The sequence below is a fragment of the Primulina tabacum genome, chromosome 9, assembly GCF_025594145.1.
Source record: "Primulina tabacum isolate GXHZ01 chromosome 9, ASM2559414v2, whole genome shotgun sequence".
Taxonomy (NCBI): Eukaryota; Viridiplantae; Streptophyta; class Magnoliopsida; order Lamiales; family Gesneriaceae; genus Primulina; species Primulina tabacum.
In genome coordinates this window covers 32,495,157-32,522,501 of record NC_134558.1, presented here as the reverse complement: position 1 = coordinate 32,522,501, position 27,345 = coordinate 32,495,157, and the positions used below count along the sequence as shown (strand labels likewise).

General features: G+C 35.7%; 3 protein-coding genes across 9 annotated transcripts; 2 read left to right on the top strand and 1 right to left on the bottom strand.

The window, feature by feature from the left end:
• The first annotated feature begins 7,153 nt into the window (after positions 1-7,153).
• On the top strand, positions 7,154-9,206 carry LOC142555276 (uncharacterized). The gene is made up of 4 exons (XM_075666065.1): positions 7,154-7,469; positions 8,277-8,366; positions 8,457-8,553; positions 8,876-9,206. The coding sequence occupies exons 1-4, from the start codon at positions 7,205-7,207 to the stop codon at positions 9,012-9,014; spliced, it is 591 nt and encodes a 196-aa protein (XP_075522180.1). The 5' UTR covers positions 7,154-7,204; the 3' UTR covers positions 9,015-9,206.
• Positions 9,207-10,998: 1,792 nt separating this feature from the next.
• Positions 10,999-17,893, top strand: LOC142555275 (uncharacterized). Of its 3 annotated transcripts, none has more exons than XM_075666064.1 (15): positions 10,999-11,142; positions 11,576-11,925; positions 12,651-12,728; positions 13,317-13,372; positions 13,944-14,063; positions 14,138-14,208; positions 14,410-14,503; positions 14,637-14,846; positions 15,366-15,617; positions 15,996-16,104; positions 16,275-16,342; positions 16,831-16,900; positions 17,136-17,210; positions 17,316-17,407; positions 17,581-17,893. In XM_075666064.1, exons 2-15 carry the CDS (start codon positions 11,632-11,634, stop codon positions 17,654-17,656), a joined length of 1,665 nt encoding a protein of 554 aa, XP_075522179.1. In that variant the 5' UTR covers positions 10,999-11,142; positions 11,576-11,631; the 3' UTR covers positions 17,657-17,893. The 3 variants fall into 3 exon arrangements, 2 of the variants coding, with proteins under 2 accessions (XP_075522179.1, XP_075522178.1); XM_075666063.1 differs by having other exon boundaries at positions 11,558-11,925; XR_012822363.1 differs by lacking the exons at positions 16,275-16,342; positions 17,581-17,893 and having other exon boundaries at positions 11,558-11,925; positions 17,316-17,413.
• Positions 17,894-18,827: 934 nt separating this feature from the next.
• LOC142555274 (uncharacterized) lies at positions 18,828-26,008 on the bottom strand. 5 transcript variants are annotated; one of them, XM_075666062.1, is made up of 6 exons: positions 25,383-26,008; positions 23,348-23,424; positions 22,473-22,708; positions 22,158-22,370; positions 21,584-22,106; positions 18,828-21,277 (listed from the first exon to the last, which is right to left on the bottom strand). In XM_075666062.1, the coding sequence occupies exons 3-6, from the start codon at positions 22,704-22,706 to the stop codon at positions 19,221-19,223; spliced, it is 3,027 nt and encodes a 1,008-aa protein (XP_075522177.1). In that variant the 5' UTR covers positions 22,707-22,708; positions 23,348-23,424; positions 25,383-26,008; the 3' UTR covers positions 18,828-19,220. The 5 variants fall into 5 exon arrangements, with proteins under 5 accessions (XP_075522177.1, XP_075522172.1, XP_075522176.1 ...); XM_075666057.1 differs by lacking the exon at positions 25,383-26,008 and adding an exon at positions 24,648-25,358; XM_075666061.1 differs by lacking the exon at positions 23,348-23,424 and having other exon boundaries at positions 25,375-26,008.
• Positions 26,009-27,345: the final 1,337 nt, after the last annotated feature.

Below are 27,345 nucleotides of genomic sequence, written 5' to 3'. Positions count from 1 at the left end.
TTGCTGTTACTGCTAGAACTTGAACGACCAAGTCTATGCATCCTCCTGTGGGCAAAGCTAGAAGAGTAGTTTCCAATTATTGATGTGCACTTTGGAGACCAAACTTGTTGACGGTCTCTACAGATAGAGGAAGGAGATTTTACCCTGTCGCCATTTCTGCTCTCAACCATCCAGAGAAGGAAGAAGTTTTTGCTAGGAAATTTTAGATTACCCTTGTAAACCAATCGAAATGTCAACAAATTGCACCAAGGACAAGAAATGAAAAGTGGAATCTGGATCTGCTGAGTGGAAAATTTCAGAGCAGCCCATCGAAGACCGAGGACACAATTTTTGCATATCGTGTGGCCACACCACAAAACATAGGGTACATTCTCGACAATGTTGAAAGATTCCCAGCATATGGGGCATTCCAATCCTTCATCGGTGCTCACAGTCGAAGCCGTTTCATCATCAGAAAAATCATGACAAGCTCTAACTAACTCAGCGCTGTTTTTCTTTGATCCAAATCCTGCGATGAATTGTGATAAAGATCTCCACATAATGGCTTTCGAGGAAAACTTCACCTTGTTCTGCTGTTTGAGCTATTGTGGACCAGATTCATCCAGATGATAACTTCCAAGCGACAAAATCAGGAACGGGAAGCTAAGCTGGTGAAGTTCATGCATTAATCCGTAGAGGCCATCTCTCAGAAACAAGACGCAAAACAAAAATGCAGGAAGGACTAATTTTTAGCTCATTGGCATTCAAAATCTGTGCAGCTCAAGACTGACGCACACATTTAGCGTGTGTAAATATGAATTGAGCTACTTAATTCACGGACAGGCAGGATTTCTCTCAACGAGTTCAACTATCATTTATCAATTTCGCAAATTTACCGTCACAGATCATGCCAACATATATAGCTGCCACCGTTGATTAGTCCAGGTTAAAAATCATTCAAATATGAAATCGAAACTCATTAATCATAAATTCTCGGAAACTATAATTAGATAACTTCATATAAAAAAGGGCATATCTGAACCGCAATCGGCTACATATGCCCGTGAAGAAAGTAGCAGAGGCAACGAATCAGATGATGGCCATCCTTTTTCGTATAAAACATATAAAATCCTTGTAATTTTCCTAACACCACCCGCTGAACACTCAAAAATTTTGAAAATTTTCCTTCGAAAAATGAAATCATATCGACCCTTCAAAATCCTGCTTAATTTCAAATTTACGACAGCTAAACAATTCCCATTTCCAAAATTTACAGCCAAGCCAAAGCAATTACAAAGAAACCACAACTTCACAACCCTAAAGCACGATCACGAGCCAAATCAATAAATTCCATATTCCGATCATCACTATACATATAAAAATAAACTTTAAAAAGGTCTGATTGACTGATTAATGGTTATCAAAATGCATGGCCATGATTAACGCTTCCATTCGACCCCAAAATGCCATGAAACACAAACCTTTTATGCAACAATCAACATAAACAAACATATGATCACAAAATACATCCACTATTACATCATGGAACCACAATCAATCACCTAGGAAAAAAAACATCTCCTCCATTCAAACTTATATGAAAATGGGATTTGCATGAAACGAGAAAATTTCGAGAAACTTACCGGAAAAGTGGCAGAAATTTGACGTTTTCACCTGGAATTAAGACGAAAAAGAAGAGATTAGAAGAGAGCGAGCAGAAATGCCTCCCTCTCTCCTCTCTCCTCTCTTATTTGGAGAAAAGATGAAAGCATTGGAGAATGCTGGAAAATATATTCAACTCGCAGGGTAATTGCCACAACGACCAGACGACATCGTTTAGCAAGTGCAGGGAGAGTTAACGGTTCGGTGCTACATGACGTGTTCCGTTAACATGGAATACGGAGAGCCCTCAAAATAGGTTGATCCTGAACATCCCACACGTCAAATAAGCGAGTTTATTGAGCGGAAAAATGATTGTATGATAGATGATTGCTTAAGGGATAAGGAACTGAAGGCTCAAAATATGGAGTTTGCATCAGCAGATTACAGTGATAGTCTCGAAGATATGACGGAGGCTGAGAAATCCTGGAAGAGGTTCGAACTTGTACATTAACCTGTGGGGATTGAGACTCATATTGGTTGGAAAGATTCTCAAATGTAGAAATCTGAGGATCCTCAGATGTATTCGTACTTGAAACATTATGAGATCCATTGAATGAGGAATTGTCTAAGCTACTGTCTACTGGCTTGGGCAGCACCAGATCAGGAAAAACATCTACCACAGGTTCTGATGTGTCATTCGAATGAAAAGGAAAAATGGTCTCATGAAACACCACATCTCTTGACACAAAAATCTCTGAAGTGTGGACATCATACATCTTATAACCCTTCATTCCAGGTGGATAACCTAGAAAGACACACGTCCTTGCTCGTGGTTGAAACTTATGTCTAGACGCATGAAGCGTGGAAGCAAAGCCTAGACAGCCAAACACTTTAAGTGTTGAGTAATCAAAGGTGTTCTTGTATAATAACTCATAAGGGGTCTTGTGCTGTAACCATGGAGAAGGAGTCCGATTAATCAAGAATGTTGCTGTTAAAACACATTCTCCCCAAAATCTGATGGGAACTCGCGACTGAAAATATAAGGATCTTGCCACATTCAGTAGATGTTGGTGTTTTCTTTCAACCACCGAGTTTTGTTCTGGTCTTTGCACACAAGAAAATTGGTGTATCATTCCTTTCATGTGAACTAAATCTGTGAATGCCAATTCCTTAGCATTGTCAGTCCTAATGCTCTTAATCTTACTGCCAAATTGAGTTTCCACCATAGTGTGAAACCGTGAAAAAATTACTGATGCATCAGATTTGGTTTGCATGAGAAACACCCAAGTGAAGCGAGTACAATCATCGACAAGCGTGAGAAAATATCATTGATCATGTAAAGTTGAGACATTAAAAGGTCCCCAAATATCACAATGTATCAAATCAAAAGGCGATGGAGACATGTGATGGCTTGAAACAAAAGATAACCTTTTTTGTTTAGCTAAAGGACAGATATAGCATGGTTTAACATTGTCAAATGTAACCTTTTGACACTTTAGTCGACTCTGTAAGCATTCCAAAATCTTGTTGGAGGGGTGTCCTAGACGGTTGTGCCATTCTTGAACTGAAACCGTGTTTGTAAGAAATTCAGAGGCCCTGGTTGCCTCTAAGACATACAGATTCTCCACTCGGCTACCCTTGCCAATCATCTTCTTGAGACTGAGATCCTGGATCACAAACTGATCATGGAAGAAACTTATAACCACCTCATTATTTGCAATGAATGATCCCACGGAAAACAAATTGAATTTGAATTCTGGAACAAATAATACATCTCGAATGATCAGAGTATCATTTATCTTGACATCGCCACACGACGCAACAATAACTTGTGCATTGTTTGGTAAGGTAACCACAGAATTTTGTATAGGTCTCATAGAGATAAAAACATTAGGATTTGAGCAGATATGTCTTGAGGCTCCCGAATCCATTATCCAGCTGGATGAAGATATTAGGGAATGTGGTACAGAAATGGAAAGACATGTACCTGAAGAATGTGCTGTATTAGATGAATCTTGTGGCCTTGTCATGGTAGAGGACAAATGATTGGCAAACATGGTCATGAGCTGACCATATTGATCTTTGTTCAAGCTTTGAAAGAACTGTCCATTGTTATTGCCCATCACGTTGGTTTCTGCCTCGGATGCTGCTGTGCCTGATACTTGATGAACCTGATGAGTTTGGGTTGGATACTGATGTCGAGACTTTGGCTTAGACCCCGGTGGATAGCCATGTATCTTGTAACACGTATCCAGAGTGTGACCATGCATGTTACACGCGGTGCAAAAAGGACGTTCTCTTGGATAGCTTCTGTAATTAAGGCGGGGTTTACCTTTGGCTACAGACCCCATGCTATCATTTGAGAATTTTGTTGGTTCTCCACTGATTGCAAATGTCATCCCATCAGTTGAATATGTAGGTGTAATTTGTGACCCAATTTGACGTTGTCTCTCTTCTTGGATGACCATAGAGAAGACTTTGTTGATCGGAGGCATAGGATCAATCAGTAGAATCTGACTTCTTACTTGGGAAAAAGAATCATTGAGTCCCATCAAAAATGCTAGCACATAGTCCATCTGATGATGCAATTCTAGTTTCCTAATCCCTTCACAGCAGCTTCCACAGACACATTGAGGCCTGAAATTATTGAGTTCTTCCCAAATGGTTTTAAGTTTTGTAAAATATATACTTACAGATGTTTGGCCCTGACGATGGTTGATCAATTCACGCCTTAGCTGAAAAATTCTCGGGCCATTGCTCTGCTGAAATCTATCCTTGAGATCTTGCCAAATTTCCACGGCTGATTCCGCAAAAATAATGCTCGCTGATATTTCCTTTGAGACAGAGTTGAGTATCCATGAGATCACCATGTTGTTATTCCTCTTCCATGAAGTTAATAGGTTTGGATCAGAATTATCAGGTTTGAGGACTGATCCATCCACAAATCCCAGCTTATTTTTCACAGAAAGAGCTATAACCATAGCTCGATACCAGGAGGCAAAGTTATCTCCTGTCAGTGGCTGCGAAACAAGAACGAGTCCTGGACTATCGGAATGATGTATGTAGTATGGACTCATGGAATCATCAGAATGAATGATCAGCTTGTGCCATTGCAGAAAATACCCAAACAATTTGAACGATTGAGTTAATGGGATTCTGACTCTGAATTGATGGATTCAAGCGAGACGAACTCAACTAGATCGCCGGAGTATGCAAGCGGTGAGCATTTCGATTAGATCGGAGATCTTCGATTAAGAACTTGAGCGGTTTGCTCTGATACCATATTGAGGGGAAAAATGATTAGAAAGAGATGAGGAATTATTTCCCTTACTGAATGAATCGATACAATCTATGTTTACATGAATATAAACCCACTAACTAACTAACAAAACTAACAACCACTTAACTGCTATGTTAACAAAATAATTAATTGTCTAAGCTAATAGAGTTGAATTGGAAATTTCTAAACCTCCAAATGATGGATTAGCTCGTCCCACTAACTCATTTTTATAGTTCTATCAATAAGTGCATGAATCATGTGGGCTATGATACCTTCGGAAGGGCCAGGTCATGGATGACCCGAGATGGTAAATAGGATGATCCAGAGGCAAGATAAGCTTATAGAAGGAGCTCGTGAGTAGCCGAGGAAGAGAGTGCCTGGAACATCATTTGCCGGGCAATCAAGGACCCGAGCTCTCGGGCAAATTCCCGAATGATGACTCTCTACTCCGGATGTCTCGGTAATAGCATTGTACTCAAATGCGAAAACAGGTAATATCTTCTCTCGATAAGCGTACCTGACAAAATCTTGCTGATTTGATGTGATGAAAAAGTCAAGACGGCATGACATCAAGCAGATGGCGGCTACAAGTGGTAAGTAAACACTGAAAACAAGGAAAAATCATCATCTTCCTTCCTATAAATAGCATATTTGCTTTGCATTTATTTCATTCAGATATATTGATATATACACACCAGTAACATTTATTTCTCTATACCGGTTCTCTTCATATTTCACCTGCTGACTTAAGCATCGGAGTGGCCACGCCGGACACTCCTCTGGCGCTCATTCACAAGTTCATCTTCTTGTTTGCAGGACACGATCGCAGTCATATCATAGTGATATATTCTTATCTCAAGATATATCCTCTTGCTCATTTTTCCTTCAAACAAAATTCTTATCAGATTTAATGGATTGCCTCGACTCAGATTACCCGATTCACCCAGACCACATCAGGCTACTTCCAAGTTCTACGACTATGGATAGCAATGAGACGGGATGAAGCAGAAATGTCTTTTCCATTCCTGTCACCAAATCTAAAATTAGTCTTCATCCTCGCCTAAATCCTTGCTTTTTCTAATCGGGATTCTTTGTCCCCGTAAGAATGAAATCTTCATCTCAATCTACGTCATAGTTTAAAATAACCCAGGAATGGAAATGGGGTGCGACGGGTTTGTCTTTCTCATCTCTACCCTATGAGGATCCACATTACCATCATCATATCCGCTTCAAATATCACTTGAGTTAGCCAAATAAGTCCTCAAATTTACTTGAACAATATTGATACCAAAATCCAATTGCATATATATATAAATATTAATATTATGTAAACAATACAAACATTAATAATAATGATTTAATAAAGAAAAAAATGAAATCGCATCACTATAATGGGGACAATGGGTTAGATCGTGAACGAGATTTGAACATTACCGATTGAAGTTTTTCTTCACAATTACGTCAAAAAAAAATTTTTAAAAACTGTCATATTTATATGATAGTTAAGTATATATATTAATTTTTTTTTATCCATGTACGGGTTTTATTAATTAAAAAAATAGATTGTCTTTTTTAACCATATATTAACAATCAGCTGCATGCATTATCAAAAGTCATATATATTTCGATTTTAAAAGAAATGGAGGTGCTTATGACTTGTTGAAAGATGATTATTGCGTATCATTTGCTTATTTTCTGTCTTTTTTAACCATATATTTGATGAAATGATTAAACCGAGAATATTATGTAAAATGAACGACTAATTCAGTACAATTGAAAAAACGAGACTTTGAATCTGGAAAACGCGATAAAATGGTGGACTAAATAGGAGATTATCAGTATCTGACTAAATCAAGAAAATCTATATCATCGTCATATTATTAAGTTTAAAAAACTATTTCAGATAACACCAAAATATTTAATTTCATAATTATCCTTCTTACCCTAATTAAAAACCTCCTCAAATCACTCCATATTTTATATAGAAAAAATCAAACAAAATTTTCTTTTTGAATCGAACAACTCTTTTAAATTAAAAATAATTTTGTGTTAATTAGTTTAATATTATTTGATCAAATTTAAAATAATAATAACATACATAAAATGTGTGTATCATTTATTAGTATATATAAATGAAAGGAGTAAGTTGGGACAATTGGAAAATGAGGTGAACTGAATCGGGAAAATGCAATAAAATTGGGAGTATTCAAGAAATTATAAAAAAATTAATTTGATATTTTGGTAAAAAAATTTATTTTATGTATTATTTAAAATACTTATTTTTCCTTGCTAGTCTTATCACTTACCACTTCACAATCACACGGGAGTTCACTCCGAGAAACCATGGCTTCCTCTCTGCTCGCCTCTTCTTATCTGAAGCCATCGCCTCCGAACATCGTTACTACGACCAAATCTACGGTCCCTTTTAAGCCTTATCAAGAAAAGTTCTTGCCATTCGTTTATTGCAGGATAAAACTTGAGCAGCTGCCAATATCCATTGTAAATGCCCAAGAGTTAGTACACTCTACATCCCTCGTTCAAATCATGCTTCAGAAGTCTGCGATTGCTGTTGCAGCATCCCTTGCTATCGTTTTCTGCTCCGGAACAGGTGATTGATTACCATCTTATCTTGGGGATTTTATGCACTTCATTACGCTGCATGGGTTATTTTCAATTTGCATCGAGTGTGTTTGCAAAAAGTCCCAAATGTATAAAGTGTGGTTGCTAGGATGTTATCTGGAGATTTTGTTGGCAATAAGCAATTCTTAGAACTTCATGGTTAATTCTTGTGTTGGGAGAAATTTAAGTTTGAAGGGGGCGATTGTCAGTCTGAATCAAATGCAGTTATTCAGTTTGTTTGCAGTTTAGTGAGGGGGAAGACATAGGGGGAAAGTGTTAAATATAATGCGCAATTACACTAAAGATAGAATTTTTCACCTCCATATAAATATAATGTGCAATTACACTAAAGATCGAATTTTTCACCTCCATAAAAAGAAACTTTAAATCCGCCCTCCTAAATTTCAAAGGTCTATTCTCGTCATCTGTTCCACAATTATTTGAGTTTGTGAACAAAACATTGTGATTGCTTATTTGCTTCACATGATTTTCACCAGAGTCTAGATGCCATGTCCATCCGGTGATTCAATTGTCGTTATTTGCATACATGAAGTTAGCTTTCATTTAAATAGTGCATTATGAACATGTTCCAGTTAGTGTCTATGTGTGCTCAGTGATGTTCTACTGTCGACAACGACATTTATTGAAGTTGAATTTGTTGATAGCAGGATGATGCTCTTCTCTTTCATTTTTGTTAGTGTTTTAGTCGAACAAGATGTGAGTTTTCTTTTCACTTACATCTGTTGCAATGATCCTGGCATAGGTGCCAGAAAATAATAAAATATGTAGTTTGCAGCTCATGCTGGAATATTTTCGGGTTTCTCTGGTATTGAATCAGTTCCTGGTCCTCAGTTGCCTTCCATTGATTTTTTAACCCGCTATAACGGTATGTACTGTCACAATTCGTTCTCATTCCAAAGGAGCTAGCTACATAAGGCTTTGTTCGTGAATTTACACCATCTTTTGATCATTTCAGAGGAAAATCAGAAAAAGTATGCTGAAAACGACGCAAGATTCAAAGAATCTCCCATCCTCAAAAAATTGCTGGAACAGACCAAATTAAACAAAGAAAAGTAAGCATTCTTCATCTCCGAGTCTTTTTACATTGTAACAACTACAAATGAAGATACCAAAAGTACTCAAGATTGACCGCTCATAGGTGATTAATTTTATTAAACACATATGATTGATTTCACCAAATCACCATGACCAAGATTATCCCTTTTCAGGGACTTCACTTTAATCAGTGAAGGATCAGCGGAAGGTAAATTTTGGTATGGGATTTTGCAAGATAAAATTAAATGGAGACGAACCAAATTTAATAAAGGCGCATGGCACATGTGAAAATTTGCATTAGTGGCAATCATATTTTTTTATCATAATTTTATTTTTCAGAAACCGGCAACAAATCCTTGATAAGTATTGTGTTCGAGGAGCTGAATGGGGAGTCGGAGATTGCTCTGCGGAGGCTATGTCCCCGGAAGAAAGAGACAGGTTTATTTCCATGCTGAAGCAAAAGGCTGGAATGGAATAAAACATAGCGATTGTATTTACATTTGTAAATGAGGTGAAGTGTCTGGTTGTGCTAGATCAGAACAAACATACAAACCTTCATTATGTTGCATGCATCTGAATGATACCATTCAGTGAACAGAGATTTAAAGAGTTCGACTTGTACTTACTGAGATTGTTGGTTATTGATTCACTTAGAATTGCTATTTTTTCATTCAATGAAATTTTTTGGTATTCAATATCTAATGAATCGAAATTTACTAATATTTATATTAAAATATTAGCTTAGAAAATCTCTTCTTCCAAATCATTTTAGAGTTGCAAAATCCTAAGGTCGCATGTTTTAGAATTTGGTGGCGCAGATCATTTGTTTTCGATGGGGGGGGTGTGTGTGTGTTTTTTTTTTTCAAAAATAATTAATCATTAAAAAATAAAAATATGAAGATAGTATCTTCCCGATAATATCAAGAGTAGATCTTTCATAACACGGTCTCACGGATCTTTATTCGTGAGACGGATTAATCATGTTCATATTTACAATAAAAATAATATATTTGACATAAAAAATAATATTTTTCGTGGATGACCCATATAGAATATCTGTTTTACAAAATTGACCCGTGAGACCGTCTCACAGGAGTTTTTGTGTAATATTAATAAAAATATGTATCGTATTCGTTAATAATACGTTATATATTAAAAATCGATTCTAAAAATAATAATTTATTACAATTATACTTTTTTTTAAAAAAAATGGAAACTATAGGTTGAGAATAAATCATATAACAATTGGAATGCCAAAAAATTTAATTATTTCAGCCATAACAATTCTAAAGAACCAAGAAATATCTTCAACATCATTTCTTGAAATAAGAATCGATTTTCATATCTCATAATTAGGAGGGGATCTTATGTAAGGGCAAGCCCTGGTAGAATTTTTTTTATAATGATATGATTTACATGTAAAAAAAATTTGTAAGAAATTTTTTAAAATGATAAAATAATATTGCACATTTGACACCAACATATACTTTGTTTCCTGCTCAAAATCACCAAATGAAAATAATATTGCACATTTGATGCATATAATAATATTGCACATTTGACGTGACATATTTATCTGAGTTTGAAACTAAAAAATAGATTTTTTGTTAGACTTGCGGATATATATCTGTGAAACAAATCGACTCGATCTATATTTTGACTAAAAAATAAGATTTTTGATATAAAAAATATTTTTTATGAATATGATCATAACAAAAAAAAATTCATAAAATTGATCTGTGAAACGATTTCATAAAAAAATTTATAATAATAAAAAAAAAGTTCACGACATGATAGCGCTTGTTACCTTGTGGAAGTACAAGTACAAAATGCTTAACGAGAGTTGCTGGAACTAGGAATGTAAACGAACCAAACCGTTTATAAGCTATTCGAAGCTCGATTCGATAAAAACTCGTTTGAGCTCGTTTAATGAGGCTCGTTAAGATAAACAAATCAAACTCAAGCTTTACAGTATTCGGCTCGTTAGCTCGTGAACATGTTCGTTGATAAGTTCATGAGTAATCTTTTAGATGAAAAAATAATAGTTTTGATATTTGATTTATTGATTTTGCATATTATTTATGAAATATATAGAAAAATCTATTAAATTTATTTATTATAATAAATTTACAAATTTTAATAAGAATAATATATTTTTCTTATAATATATAATTTACTTTTTAATTAATTTAATGAAAATTTAAATATATAATTCATATTTATTAAGCTTGTTTAGACTTCGATAAAGGCTTGAATAAGCTCGTGAGCCATGCATATATTCGTTAAATAAAGCTCGAGCTCGGCTCGATTATAAACCAACCATGCTCAAACATTTAAAAAAAAAAATTCGGCTCGGCTCGACTCGACTCGATTATATCCCTAGGTGTAACCAATGACATCCAAGAGCAAAGCCGTCAACACATGTTTAGTTTCAGATAAACACGACAAAATTCCACAAAATAATGGCCAAATTAATAATTCCACCCACCCCTCCGTTTTCTGCCCCGAGAAAATTTTTCCGTCGAATCATTACTTCTCATCTCTGAAGCTCTTGCCTCTTTGTGGATTTCGTGGTGTTGCTGCATAAATCTCTAATCCATTCCCAGGTATGATAATTCGAATTATATTTCATGATTCTTGTTCATATCATGTGCGGAAATCTTGTCTGTGTGTGTGTGCGCGCAACATAAATTTATGTTAATTGATTTTTTTGGTTAGTGCTTTCGAATTTTCTATGATTTTCTTTGAATGGTTCTGTGAATGATGCAAAAGGTTTCAGAGCTGTTGAATTTTGTTACATGTTGACGATCGAGCTTTCATTGAGGTGGCATCTTTCGGAAATGGCATAAAAAGATTGAATTTCGATTGAGATTGAAAGAATAGGTGCAGGTTATCTGATAGTTTTGATGCTAGTGGGGGCTTGTGCTTTATTTTATTTTTTAAGTTCTATTTGTTTTTTTCCCCTGTGCGAGCCATTGTTGAAATCAAGGTTTCTGTTTGTTTTTGGCAAACATTGTGAAGGGGTTAATTTAATGTCAGGCTGGTGAGCGATGAAGGTGAAGCTTGGGGCATAAACTGTATATCACGCTGGGGCTATGATTACTAACAGAGGTGGCATGCCAACGGATAATGTGGATTCTGTGGTGACACTGGATCAAGTTCCACGCTGGAGTGATTCTGAATATCGATACTCATATGAGAACGAAGATCCTGCTTTTTCTAATTCATGTTTTGCGGACCCTTTGACATCTGCCGCTGAGGGAGAGAATGGTGGAAATGGGATGGTATCTAGATTTCCCGTGGATCAGGAAATCAACTCAAAGATATATCTCTGGAGGGGAAACCCCTGGAATCTCGAGGTGGAAGCTGTAATTAATTCATCCAACGAGGTGAGTGGTTGATTCTTTATGATGGTAACTCTTTATATCTGTCATTGGGAACTTCATGATGTGACAGTTCCTTCAGATGGTGACCCAAAATTGTTGTTTTTGAATGTCTGATCTTTCCATTCTTGTTCATCCAACTTTGGAATGATAGTCATTGGCCAGCTTATTTGTGTACTTATGTTTGTGAGAACTAGCGACTGTACTTCGATGTTTATTTAGTGTTTGCTCATCTGTATGTATAACTGCTTTCGTAATTATGTTACTGGTTCTGCAGTTAGGGGATGGTCTCATAATCACATTATCAGTCCTCTAGGATAAATGGTAATGAATATTCTCACCATGTGTTCCCCTTTTCCAAATCATGATTACATCTATATCTGGGAAGTGATCTTAATATGCAATAACTTTCCTGCTTAACCTGTAGATAATATCGACTGACTGTCATTTAAGTAATTTTTTCACACCAAACTTATAAATTTGTGGCCTTTACCGTTCAATCACTGCGTACCCATGTGGCCATCCCTATTGAACCTTAAAAGCTGTGAAATCCGTTTTATTTAATGGATGTGATACAGTTGTCTTCACGATTATCTAAGTTACTTCTTTTCTGTTTAAGTAGGTATTTGAGACTTGAGACTTTTACACCTATGCCATTGGTTGTTTCTTTCTCGATTGCATTTCAGTTGGATTTCCTCCCATCAACTACATGTTTTATGGATGTTATACAGAACCTAGATGAAACACACAGCAGCCCTGGTTTGCATGCCGCAGCTGGACCCGGTCTCGCAGAAGAATGTGCTTCATTAGTAAGCTATACTGAATTATCTATAATTGTGCATCAGCACATTTAATGTTAATGAAATCATTTTGTGAAGACTTTTTTTTTCGGAAAAGACGTGCATTGTAATTTTATTTTATGTTATTTTAGTATCATGGATAATTATCTCGACTAGATTACTTGGTCTAGTGCATATATGTCCTGCACTAAATACAGGTGTTTGACATTAGCATGAAATCTAATCCAAAACTTTTTGGTTTTGGTCAAAGTTGTTCTTGACATGGACATGTCCAGGGCCAGACCATGTACCCTAATACTAGGATGTCCAAAATGTTTTGCATAACTTGGACTACTTTAAATTATTAGACATATCTAATCACAAGTAAGGTTATATTTTATATTCTTGGAGGGCAGCCATTGCTTTCTTTGTAGAATTCAATATTAGGGATTTTTGTCTGGTTTGGATCATGGCAGTTTTTTACATGCTATTTGGGTATTTTCTACTGAAATGGGTACAGGGTACATCTGGTGAAACTCAAGTTTCAGGTGATGGAGAATTTGGAAAAGTTTATTATGTACATATACAAACTCATGGTGATTATTTTTATCTTCGCAGGGTGGCTGCCGAACAGGGATGGCAAAAGTTACTAATGCGTATGACCTTCCAGCAAGGTGATTATGTTGGAATATTGTTCTCAGATATTATACCTTGTGTTAAGATTGTAATTTATCTTTCACAGTCGTCATTATATGATCGCACTTATACTCTGTGGGATTTGAACCTTCTGAATATGAATGAAAAATATTCCCAAGCCTAGTGGTGATTGGAGATGCCATTAAGTAATGAAGAAATTGGCTGCGCTTCTCTATCAGAATCTGGATGAATAATTTTTTACCAATAGACATCTCCTTTTATTATGGTGTACATAATTCATTAGGAAATTGGTCGTACTTGAATATTAGCTTATAATGTGGATAAGCATGTACATTTACCCTGTTGAAGTTACTGTCTCTTTAGGTATAGATTGAAGTTGTATCATGCTATGAAAAGTTTGAAGTTTTGTACTGCATTTTTCTTGTTTTCCACTCTTGTAGTTACATCTTAAACTTTGGAAATTTGAGGTGCATAAGATGGGGAATTAATCTTTTTCCATGTTATACGTCTCTGGCACTTCTTTGGATTTCATCTTTAAAATTAACTGCCAACTTCTTACTCAATAGTGTAGTTGCACGTGATATGCAGGAGGGTGATACATACTGTTGGTCCCAAGTATGCTGTAAAATATCATACAGCTGCAGAAAATGCTTTGAGTCATTGCTACCGCTCGTGTCTTGAACTTCTCATTGAAAATGGACTTCAGAGGTAGTTCAATCTCCAGACATTGCAATTAGTAATTTTATTTTCTTGGTTTAAGTTCTTTTATATTTTGAATATAGCATTGCTATGGGATGTATTTATACGGAAACCAAAAGTTATCCTCGAGAACCGGCAGCTCATGTGGCAATACGTGAGTATCTTTTCTTTTCTTCCCAATATTTCATCACTTCTATTAAAATCTCTTTTAGATTTTTCTGTTTGTGCTTTCTACCTTTCTATTTTTGTTACGTTTGCATATGTCTTGACGTTCAGTTTATGTTTGTGAGCATTCTTTTGACCTGTTTCCTTCTTATGTGTCTTGCTGTGACCAACTTTTGTTCTCTTTGGCTAGGAACTGTGAGACGATTTATTGAGAAACAGAAGGATAAAATCCATGCACTTGTATTTTGTACTACAACAGCGTCCGATACAGAGATATATAAGAGGTTAATAGATGGAACTCTCACTTTGTCAGATCTATGGATGCATATGTTATTTTTAGCTGACGAAAATCTTGTCTTTTAGTTCAAGATTACTTAATGCTTTGAATTTGGAATCCTTTGTTACTTATTAATGTAGATTGCTTCCACTATACTTTCCACGAGATAAACACGAAGCAGAAATAGCTATTTCAAAGCTTCCGGCAGATGTTGGAGATGAAAATGGTGAAACAGTCATCGATGAACGCAAAATCAGAATCAAACCTTTACCCAATTTGAGGAAGAGTGGTCCAACTTCTGCGCAAATCTCAACTGATCTTCCAGTCAGTGGTATTGGAGTGGCTAGACAGTGAGTAACTTCTTCCACTCCCTTCGTTGTCTCACTGGTGTGCTCATGCAAAAAAAAACATGCTTGAGTTTTTGATGTCATTTATAGTTTTCTAAAATAAATTTTTTTTCCCCCATTTATTTCTGGTGTCTCAGCTTATTCATATTGCTTGGATTTTTAGAAACTTTCTTATTACCTTCTTGCACATTAACATCTTTCTTGTTTCGTAAAACCAATTTTTTGGTAATTTCTCTGCTTGTTGATATTATCACAGATGTGTTGTGGGGATGCTATCTATCTAGTTTATGATGTTCTTTTCAATAGATTTCTCAAGATTCCATGATTTTAGGATCCTGCATGTACATTAAATACATGATGTCTATTCAGTATTTGATTTGTGTCTTTTATGCATCTTATGGAAACCTTTAACTATTGTATTCCAATTCTTCAGAAACCAGCTTCTTTTTTTGTCCTGTGGTTAAGAGGCTTGGCTTTTGCTTTGTCATTCGTGGATTATGCTAAAAGCTATTTTGAAAACAGGGACTCGTCGTGCTTGGACTCATATTTAGACCCTGCCTTTATGTCCTTGATAAAAGATCCAGATCAGAGACGCAGAGAACAGTGGCAAAAGGCAGCACAGGCACGAAGTGGTTGGAATTTTGCCAAAATGCTTGGATATGGTGATCTTGGGGGTCATCCCTTGTCTGCTGCTGAAGAATATTCTCTTCATTCTAGATATCTAGCAAAAGCCAATTCACTCAATCTCTCTGAAATCGCCGAAATGAAAATTGTGTAAGTGATTGTAAAGTTGGCATATGAGATGCTGATATGCATATGCAGTGTTTTCTTTGGCCTCCTTATCAGAGGCTGTCATGGAGTTACTGCATTTGGATTTTGTCTCATATTTTCATGGTCTAGACAGAGCAATTTTTTTTAAAAAAACTGAAGGAATATGATAAACTAGATGTATGTGCCTCTGTTCAATGTTGATTCTGCCTGTGTTTGGTTGTCATTAAATGCATCAGCTTGTGATGGATTCACATTAATTAAGAACTAGACTTGTATAATATGGGCTGATAATAAATTTATCGGTCTGGTTATGTAACACAAATTCTGACTTCACTCTATCAACACCATGATCTTAATATGCCACTTTCAACTTTATTTCAGTTACCGAGGTGGCGTTGATAGCGAAGGCCATCCAGTGATGGTGGTTGTTGGTGCACATTTTCTACTTAGATGTCTTGATCTAGAGCGGTTCGTGCTGTATGTCGTAAAGGTGAACAAGTAGCAACTGTTTTTAGTTAGTTAGTTTTGTCATAACTTTGAAGTATTATGTGCTCATGAAGTGTATTGTCTCAAATCCGTGTTCCTATATTTCCTTGAATTGTTGGATCTATGCTTATCACTTTTGAAGTTTTATATTGTATGCTTCATTTGCATTTTCAGGAGTTAGAGCCCTTAATACAAAAGCCTTACACCATAGTTTATTTCCACTCTGCGGCATCTTTGCAGACGTGGGTACTTTCTTCAACATTTTATGTTCTTTGCATAAGCTCGCTGTAGCCCATACCGATTTATTACTTCTTTAATTAAAATCTATACGTTGCTTTGATTCATTTATTCAATTTTGGAAACAACTCTAATTTTATTTTTTCGAATGGGAAGGGGTTTAGGCAGGATCGTACCTGCAACCTCTCTCATCTCGAGAAGTGTTTGGTCTCTCAACAAAATAGGCAGAACAACTGACTTTGATGGAACCATTTCCCTAACTTTTGGTGGCCACTAAAAAGTTTTGTACATATGCTCCATTAAGGTTGCAATACTGTGCCTAAAATCTTCTTGTTACGACTTCGCTTCAAACATTGCATCCCTTGGAATATACTAACTTCTCTATTTGTTAGGAATTTGCACAATTCTGCATGTTACTAAACCAGTTTCCACCAAAACCCAATGTCATTGATTCGGGCTTCACTTCATTTGTTTTTTCTGATTTGAGTTACAGGCAACCAGATTTGGGATGGATGAAGAGATTAGAACAAATACTTGGTCGGAAACACCAGCGTAATCTTCATGTACGTGGGATTAGTCTTCTTTTCTCTCTACCCCTAATTTAAATTTTTTGTTTAGCAAACAAACATTATCTCTAATATACTGTGTAGTTGTGTAGTAACCAAAAAACATAGTGTTTGTGTTGTCGTACGATTTAGGAAAACGTGAGTTGCGCTTTTACCATTAGCTATAAGAATCCTACAATTTTTCATGCCGGTTTGACACACTTGTGAACTAATGTCTGTTTCTATCATATAGGCAATATATGTCCTTCATCCAACCTTTGGGTTGAAAGCTGCTATATTTGGTTTGGAGTTGATGGTAGATAACGTGGTAGGCCTTAAAATCAATCCTTTTCCACTTTTTACTAGATTACGACTCGTTGCAAATATGATGTACTCCTTTTGGAGCTTATGAAATTGTAATCGACTCTTTTAGGTGTGGAAAAAGGTAGTGTATGTTGATCGTCTTCTTCAGCTATTCAGATACGTTCCACGTGAACAATTGACCATTCCAGATTTTGTGTTTCAGTGAGTTTCCATGCCTTTAAGTTGATGCCTTCGTGTTGTTGGTTTCATTTAAACAATTTCTGTTACGATGAGCCATTACAGTTTTGCCGAGGCCATATATATTCAAAGGGTGCAAGTCCATTTCATGAGAATCATGAATCCTAGAAAGTTTTTTCATGTAAAATCTGATGCAGGCATGATTTAGAAGTGAATGGAGGAAAGGGTGTCATTGTGGATCCAAGAACAAAATATGTGTATCAACGGCCATAAACGTACGTTACATTACATCACTGTCACTTTAAATTCAGCTCTGGGGAAGACAAAAAAAAGTTTGCAAGATTGTGTGTTTCTTTGATTCATTTGCACTTCAGGTTTGTATTTTTTCCAGCATTTTCTGTATCTATTTTTAGGTATGCTTTTTTGTATATCGATTAATTTTGTTGCTGTCATTTATGTAACATCCCTGTTGTTTCATCTGATATTGTTTAAAATATTCTCTCTTTTTTTGTCTATTTTTTATTGTTTATTAGCTCAAAGCTTGAGCCTGAAAAAAATTCAGGGTATGATTATTTAATATAATCTAATCTAATCAACCATGGAATCAACTGAATTGTCAGTGTATAAATATGTGAAAATGATCTAAAATATTCAATACTGATCTGATAAATTTGACAACAATAATTATTATTTAAATGTATTTTTAGATATTATTTGTTCAATTTGGTTATGTATGGAGATATAGGATCTATGTTTAATCAAGCATTGAGTCGTTTGAAAATTTATTCTAAGTTTTTTCTCACCAGAGCAAGTTTTTTGTAGTTGATATTATTGGTGTTTTGGTATGAAGATATCCCTGAGGTTGGCCATCGTGCTTCCTGCTAGAAGTGTTCGACTTTCGGTTACAACTTAGAACTAAAAAATTGGACAGAACCGAGAAATTTGCGGTTTTTCTGTTTGGTTTATCGATTATTTGAACATTTTGCGGTTTTGAGTAAATAAAAAATTCGGTTTTCTTGTTCAATTTTTGTCTTTCCAAGGGCCGAAAAGCCCCAAAAAAAAAAAAATCAAATTCTTCATTTTTTATTGTATCATAAACCCAAACGTGTCAAAGTCTACACTTAAATAAACAAATATTTAATGTTTTGAAACTCCCCTCGTCTATTCTGTGCACTTCCCTTGTTTTTTTATCTCTACTTTTCTCAATTTTCCACTCTTCTCGATCAGGGAATGAATCCAAGATGCTGTTTGCTCCAAAAAATATATATATAATCGTGTTGCTATCTGTATGAAGATTTGTATTTTATTTTTATTACTTCTGAATTTTTAAAATTTTGATTCTTCTCAAGGTTTTGAAAGGATTTTTTAAGCTTTAGAAACAATCTAATATTAATTAGTATTTTAAAACAACTAGATCTTTTATTCAATTTATGCACTGGACAAAAAACCGAACCATATTATGAAAATCCAAATCAAATCGAATCAAAATAAAAACAGTTCGGGTATCGGATTAGACATTTAGATAACCAAAAAACGAAAAACCAAACCAAAATAAACACCTACTTGCTGGCCATGGGAATACAGACAGCTTGTATTGAAAACAATGATGTATATATATATTCTCGAAGATGAAATGAGTTAACTTCATATCTAAATTATACAAGTAGGTAAACCGAAGTGAGCAATGAAGAAAAGACTCAAATTATGATCTACGATGACATTTACAGGACAAACAACCTTAATCTTGAAATTATCGAAGACATGCACCCCTCCCCCCCCCCAAAACCTACTCCCCAGGATGTCTCCATAACCAAGAAACCAGGGCCTCTTCTCATTATTATGCTGATGCAACAGTAGAGGTATTGCCTGCCGGAAATCTCTGTCTTCGGGGGCGTCTTGTCGTCTTTCCCCACCCGGTTAGGCTCCTATCCTCCAAACCAGATTCAATGTCATTCAGTTGGGGCATCAATGGAGCACAAACCGTGCTTGGAACGGTGGTAGTGACAGTTTCAACTACCAAGCGTCGCCTCCCTCTAGCACCATTGTTTCTGGTCCCGTTTCTTCGTGTCAATCCTGAATTCCACTGATGGCCTGTGGCTTTCATTATCCCTCCAAAAGTTTGAAGATCCTCAGTCACTTCGTGCCTTGACAATGATGTTAGACCAGGAAGTATGTCCCGCTGGAAATCCTTCCGCTGCCTTCCTCGCCTCGAATGACCCCTTCGTGATCTAGTTGCTAACGTGTGGCTGGTCCCCTCATCTTTTTCTATTTGCACTTCGGGTACGAAGAGCTTAGGCGCATGGTCTTCTTTTTTAGTTTCCAGTAGTTGCAACGTCATCTCTTCGAATTCATCTGTCTCCTTGGAAAACTCTTGCTGTGGGTAGGCGACTCCAGCTCGCAATTCCTTACCAGATACATGTTCGAGTTCAACTGCGCATAATGACATGGCATTTACAAACCAGAGGAGCGACTCAGCCAAGGAAGCTTCGGATACATTGACACGTGGACAAGATGATGATATGGAAAGCATTGCATCTGCTGCATTTTGAAGAACTTCATCGTGAATAGGTTCAGCATTATTTTCTGATACTGGTAATGATATATCTTCTGGCACCTTTTTTTCGGCCTCTGCGGCATCATCCTTGCTCTCAAGTAAAACGGGAGCTTCTAAATCTATCTCCAAAGTTACCTTGACACTGTTATTCTTGCTTTCAAACGAGGGCACGGGAGGGTCTTCACAATCACTGACAAAGGAGTTCAAATCAATGTAGCATGTGTTTTTTGTTGGTTTTTCTACAGTCGGTTCCTCATCAGCTATCTGCTCATCTGGCTCACACTCTACATTAATATCAATTATTCTGTTCACCCTTTTGGTGCTGACGATTGCAGCATAATTGACAATAGTAGATGCGGAAACACGGGATATCGGCTCCTCTTTTGGAGAAATCATTGCAAAAATGGGAAAACCAAGAATTTTCTCAACATTTTGAGTCTCGGCATTCAAGTTCTTCTCGGTAACTCGACGATCACTTGGAGCCAACGTATCTGTTGCTGTGACCGGTTGATTAAGATCTCCAATTGTTTCACGGCTACAACACAATTGATTGGAAGAATCCGGAACATAACTCGAACATCTTTTATTGCCATTAGCTGGCTTAGGTCGAAGCCAAGGCAATGCCGGCAGATGATATTCCGGTTTAATCTTTCCATGAGACAAATTGAGATCTTCCACGATCACTATGTCATTTGGTGAGCTTGAAACCACCTCATTCAAGTTAATATCTAGTGCAGGCTTTGAATCTTCATTATACGATTCACGTTTTTCAAAAGTTCCAAATCCATGATTAGTCGAGCGGTCAGATACTACTTTATCATCCTTACTATATTTGAGAGAATCAAAGCCAGCCAATGGCAAGAGAGCTTGTGTTTCTTTGAATCCTGAGGCAGACCCATGGTAAAATCCATTTACAATTTTTCCTTCGCTCTCTAAACCTGGATTCAATCTATAACTCGCATCAACTCGCCACTTTCCTCCAAAAAAAGGCTCATCCCGAGTCTGAGAAAATGACTGAAAACCTCTATCCACTGCCGCAGCTGAATTGAAAGGGGGTTCAAATGTAGTTAACTTTTGGGCAAAGCCATTTTTTGACTTCGCCAAAGATGAGGCGGAATGTGTCCGTGAATTGGTAAAAGAAGGTGAACCAAAGAATGTGTGAGAGAGATCACGACTGTTTTCTGAAAAATCTGCACCATGGTGAGGATTGTCTCTCCAAAGATCTTGTCTACTACAAACAGATGGTAATAATCCAGAAGGATGATTAACCTGGTTAAGCATAGGAAACTTATCTTGTCGCGGTGCTTGACTCATATAACTGAGGTAGCTTTTGTCGAATCCTGAAAGATTGAAAAAGAAAGTATCTTAATTAATATTATATTAACAATAAATAATATGACAATAGTTGCATGAAAATCGCAAACAACAAGAAGGTTACTGTGACAGAGTTGTTTCATATGATTGATATACTAATTTCAAATGTTACTCCCAATTTACTTGGTAGTCCTGCAGGGAAGTAGCAAGTAAAGAAACTTCTCCAACCAGCTTAAATAAATTCACACAATAATGGAGTTTAACTTACACAATTGACAAGGACAAGGATGGATCATTTTGAAAAATAAAAAGAACCTTTATCAAACATTTACCTGCTTCATAGAAGTCCCTCTCATTAACTTTACTTCCAATAGACGAGTTTAACAAAAATTTCTCATGGATTGCTCCTAGATGTCCAGCACTTGATTTAGCAGACTGATTCATCCGTTTAGTGTCTCCATTACTGGAATGACAACCGTGGAAATCAAAATGTGATGGAGCCATTGATTCTTCATACTGAAAGGGTTCATTCAAGTCAGCCAACCCAATCGAGCCCCTAAAATGACAATTGGAAGCTGAAGCATTTATTGGAACCTTTACACCAGCTTGATTGTCGAGCACTAACTTCATGCTACTTTTTGCCGAAGTTGTTGAATTGTGCTCAAAGTGTCCCCCCCCTTCTTCAGTATCTTCATACTCTTCAGCCGGACGATGAAGATCAAAGAGCTTCTTCCTCACCTTCAAAGGTCTTGAATCCAATCCTTCACGATCCTTTGAAGAAGACCCATTCTTGAATGGAAACTGACTGGGCTGAGTGTCGTTACCAATAGTACAACTCATGGGAGAATTAGCAACCTCGACCCCCAAAATAGTTGCTCTACCATAAGCAGAATTTGTCGTAGCAACCTCGACCCCCAAAATAGTTGCTCTACCATAAGCAGAATTTGTCGTAGGAAAGCCTATCATCTGCCATTTTTGAGCATCTTCTGATGGCTTTTGAGACCCTCGAAGACTTGATGATGATGATGGCTCTATTGAAGCTTGTAGATGAAATTCTTTCTTTTTTACTTCTTCCATCATGTCTCTTTGAATTCTATATAGTCGGTGGAGTTCATGTACCTGGATGCCAAATAAAAAACAATTTAGAAAGGATGAAGTGTGCTAAATTCACTCAAAGAACTATTGATAAAGGGATATAACATACAACTCCAATCTTGTTACCTGATTTCTAAAAACTGTCTCGTGTTCAAGCATTTTCCGCTTCAACGCATCCTTTTCATACCGTGGATGATCATCTATTGTAGTCCTCGGAGTGTATCCATTGAAATACTGCCCATTTGTTACTGTATTGTCTCCGTAAAATAAAGGCCAACTACTACTGCTAGAATCCTCATTAAGGTCTCTCATGGAGTAATATCCTGGCAAGCAGTTTTTGTACTGTACTTTTGTTCCCATTCCTGCAATAGAACATTAATTTTCATTCTCACATTCGCGTTTATGAAACCAGAATTACTGCCCCCTTATTTTCTAATTCACTGAAATTATCAACTGCTTAAAATGTTAATTTACTTGTGCAACCAGAAATAAATGCCATTCAATTAGTCTTTACGAGTACAGTGGGTTTGACACACTCGATGCACTGAGAACAAGACTTCGACAGTGAAGCGCAACAGAGCAAAATTTAAACATGGAACGGAAAGGCAACTGACCATCCAGCTTGAACTTCCAAAACATAATGAACCGAGAACGACCAACATTCTTCAATTAACTAACTTCAATAAAAGTGGCTTTGCATGCTACGGTATGACAAACATGAAGCCAAGGCTGTTAAACCAAGGAAGACAATCTGTTTCCCAATTAAAAACTTTCTTATTAAATGCATGCGAAGTAATTTCTCAACTTGAAGGTGACACCTCAAACATGACACTAACCAGAAAATCAAATACTCAGTAATCTATTTTTCTCTGAAATTGAAAATCCCACCATACGAAAGGAGGAAAGCTTTCTAGTCACAATTGTTTGACAATATATATATAAAATTAAAACAACAAAAACAATGAAATCAAAACCACAAACTTCCTATTTGGGCTTCTGACCTGCACCAAGATGGTGCGGTGCGTCAATTATCAACGGCAGATCAATTTTCGTGAAATTGTAAGAAACATCAAATGAGCTGGAACCAAAATGAAACAAAAGAAAATTATGAGGAGGGAAAGACACTCAGCTTATAGGCTGTAAATGCAAATTGAGACAATCATGTGCTATTTTTCGATTCGCACAATCAAGTGAACAATACATACTATACTGACAGACATGAAATAATTGCATTGTCGTTGCTGTAATAATAAATTCAAACTTTATAAAGAAGGTCAATCAATGTGACTTAAACCACATTATATCAGATATTCATAGCATGGAGAGTACAAATCCAGAATTTTTGTTCCTGGAATCCGGTAAAGTCTGCATCGAATTTCATGGTTATACTTGTGCAATATAAACAAATTGTGTAATAAAACAGGACAAATGTAGAAATATTACATTAAATATCTCACATAATTCAAACAACAACTCGATCTATCATTTTTTATTATATAGAATGGTATGGTAGTGTTACACAAGAATGAACCTTTGAGCATACATGGCTACTTGCTTTAGAGAGAGGAATATAAATCAAATGAAAGGGGAATCACGAATTTTATCGGATCAAGACCATGCTCTGAGTTCCCCCAGGAAATACGAAAAGAATATTACTTTCCTTGCTATTTCATCACTGATTTATATATGAATGAATAAATAAGATGAATAAATTTTGTCTAGATTTAGCAATAAATACAAGAATCTTTTCTTGTATAAGCACAGGGGAGCAATGCTGGGACAAGGGAGTCAAATGGGAAGCACATTGCACATACTAACCCATTGTCATTGTTCAAGTAGCCTTGATGGAATTACGAGATCATAGATAAGCATAAGTTGTTTGTAAGCAAATGACAATCATATGAACACATGTATAACGCCTTAAATGATGTCTAGGGTTCATGAGAATCATATTACATCACAAAATATAAATGACAGCTTAAATCGACATTACATTTATGAGACGCCGATTATGAAAATCCACGGACATTGAATCACAGCAATCTAATGGTTCTGTGAGGTGAAGAAATACCTTTTGAGGAAAATCTCAAATGAAGTTTGTGATTCTCCCACGACAAAGGTAATGCAATATCTCACACTTGGAGAAAACCCAACCAAATAATTGATATTTCACAAATTTGGGCCATCAATATTGCCCAACAACTAAATAACAGTGTTGCAAGCCTTAGAATTACAAATGTATATGAGGTCATTCTCCCGCTAGGAGAACGGAATTATGTGGCGCAAAAATAATACCCATACTTGGCAAAGCATGTCACAATATAGCCTTCTTTGATGAAGTAACTTAACTTCGTACTTGGAGAAACCATGATAACTGAAGCAATATACATAACACGGCCACATTTATGTCTTCACGCGCTTCACCGAAAATCAGGCTAACCAACAACATTAGTAAAGGGAAAATATTTACAAACCAAAATTGCACAAAATTGCGCTGTATACACTAACACATACAACCAGATCCTAAACAAATACTCACACGTCAAAACCAAATACCACAAGAAGTAATCATTGAAACTTCAATGAACACCTCAAAATACACGAGCATCAATCCCTTAAAGTAAATCCACAAAATCCAATCATTCTCGCAAATGAAACCGATAATATACAGAACTCAAATGCATATTTTGAAAACAATCACGAATAGCAAACATACATGGAGCTGAGAGTAGGTAACAAAAGAAAAGGAAGACCGGTCATTTATTTGACAAGATTGAATAAAACTATTACAGTATCTGTCCTCTAGAAATATGTATTGAATAATAAACAAAAACTAGCAAATGAATCATTATTTGCAACGAATATATCTATTGGAATTTGGAACAAATCAGATGCTTTGTTATTAACCAGGGTTTCTAATCATAATAAATCACAACTCCGAATGAAATATAAATTCTGTTTCTTTAAGCCATAGTCGGAACCAAGTAAATCTCTGCAAAAAAACATTAAAACTAAATAAAAGAGATACATAATTACCTCAGACCCACATCCTGTAACCACCTTTCGTCAAGAACCCTTCATAAAAATTGAATCATCCAACAGTATTTCCCAGAAAATAAGAAGTCAAGATCGTGCCCAATTCAGAGGCTTTTCCACTATATGCCCAACTCTAAAGAAGGCCAAACAAAAATGGGAAGAAGAAAACATATTAACACATGAAACAAACGAATACTAATAACTGTCAAATGAAACATTGAAGTGACTGGTTCGGGAACTCCATCGAAGAACCTCAGATCCTCATCAAACTTAACAAAAATAATTTAGATTCCGATTTGCCGGGCCACTCTCTCTCCCCTCTCCATTAAGGGGAACACAGAAAGCAAGAAACTTTAGCGAGAGAGAGAGGGAGACAGGAAAAAATGCATACAAAAAAGGATTCTTGCAACTGTGTATATTTACTACTATACAATCAAAATCCCATTATTATATCATATTATATTATATTAGAGAGAGAATTGGAGAGATCCCAGTCCCCAGATAAGAAATCATCACACTAACAAAAACGACCTTCTGTGAGACTGTGACATGAAATTTGTCAACATCCGTCTTTTTACATTCTCCGTAAAAAAATCCACTCTTTTCTCTCAAACCTCATACATAAAAGCTATGCAAGAGTTCTTAATTGGTTTCAGTTAAATCAATTTCTGGTTTTTGTGGCAATGAAAAGGAGATGGGAATTTCTATATGGTTCTAGCTTTTGGATACGGATTTAATTAGTGGAAATTTAATATCATATTCTTACCTATGTTAATCTATTTTATACCTAATATACAGTGCTTGCTTTTATTTTTTAAAAAGAGAAATGTATGGTCTCTATCATTGGAATGTGTATTAGATAAACCTTATATATATATGCAGTAATGTATTGTTGGAATATCGTTTTCTTGCACTCAAGACACAACAAAAGTTTAAATTTTTTTTTTTGAGTTCAAAACATTTGTGCGCGTCGTATAATTTAAATAAACATTCATAGGATATTAGCTTTGCGTATATAATATTGACTCCAATTATCCTGGCTTTTAAGTGGATATAACGCTTCTTGTAAATCTCTACGAATGAATCTCCTCATTTCTTCGATCGTCTAATCAAATTCATCTTCAAAGACTGGATTCCTCGTATAGATCGCATTAGAGATCTAAACAAATTTACGTCGAGATTAGATTACCGAAATTTTAGAAATCCGGTGAGCGTCGACGGCTCACGGTGGAAGAAGGGTGGCCGAAAATTTTTCTTCGAAAATTAGGAGTGGTCGAAATTGTGACAGAAATAGAGAAATTTTGTTTAAAAGTTATGTTATTTCATATAAATCATTAATGAAATATTTATAAGTTTTAATTCATGATCAAATTATGAATCTTTCTTGAAACAAGATATTGTAATTCCATTATTCAAAATATCTCGTGTATGTATTTTTATGCTATAATATATATATCCATGTATACATATACATATATATATATATATATATATATATATATATATATATATATATATATTAAATAACTTTTATTTGATTACTGAATTAATTAATTAATCTATTCTATATTCTTATAAAATATTTTATGAGAATTTTGCACTTAGTAGTAAGTACTACTAATTTATTATTTAATTAATATATTCTAAATCTACTAACTAAATAGTTGTGAACTCATTATAAACACGATCGATGATCAGACAGCGTCGATATGTAGATGGTACAAATCTCGTTCATATAATGAAAATTTTGAGTGACAAAATTTTTGCTTATCCATTTTTTACAACTGTATTTAATTAGCAATTGAGCTAAATTTCACAACTTCATTATGTGGAATCAATTTATAAATTCATTTATAAGCAATCTATTTGATATTCATCAAATTATAATCGCAAAATTCAATTACTCAAATTTGACTATCTCAACGGGAATACAAAATTCAATACTTGTGTGACCCTCAATATT

What these genes read in the sequence shown, in the direction of transcription:
- LOC142555276 (XM_075666065.1), top strand. Translation starts at nt 7,205, where the DNA reads ATGGCTTCCTCTCTGCTCGCCTCTTCTTATCTGAAGCCATCGCCTCCG. An exon ending in CGTTTTCTGCTCCGGAACAG is followed by an intron (nt 7,470 to 8,276) that starts GTGATTGATTAC and finishes TGTAGTTTGCAG; the next exon opens with CTCATGCTGGAATATTTTCG. An exon ending in TTTTTTAACCCGCTATAACG is followed by an intron (nt 8,367 to 8,456) that starts GTATGTACTGTC and finishes TGATCATTTCAG; the next exon opens with AGGAAAATCAGAAAAAGTAT.
- LOC142555275 (XM_075666064.1), top strand. Translation starts at nt 11,632, where the DNA reads ATGATTACTAACAGAGGTGGCATGCCAACGGATAATGTGGATTCTGTG. An exon ending in GCGTATGACCTTCCAGCAAG is followed by an intron (nt 13,373 to 13,943) that starts GTGATTATGTTG and finishes CGTGATATGCAG; the next exon opens with GAGGGTGATACATACTGTTG. An exon ending in TCGTGCTGTATGTCGTAAAG is followed by an intron (nt 16,105 to 16,274) that starts GTGAACAAGTAG and finishes TTGCATTTTCAG; the next exon opens with GAGTTAGAGCCCTTAATACA.
- LOC142555274 (XM_075666057.1), bottom strand. Translation starts at nt 24,736, where the DNA reads ATGTATATTGCTTCAGTTATCATGGTTTCTCCAAGTACGAAGTTAAGT. An exon ending in ATTGTGACATGCTTTGCCAA is followed by an intron (nt 23,425 to 24,647) that starts GTATGGGTATTA and finishes TTTTGGTTCCAG; the next exon opens with CTCATTTGATGTTTCTTACA. An exon ending in CAACTATTTTGGGGGTCGAG is followed by an intron (nt 22,107 to 22,157) that starts GTTGCTACGACA and finishes TTGGGGGTCGAG; the next exon opens with GTTGCTAATTCTCCCATGAG.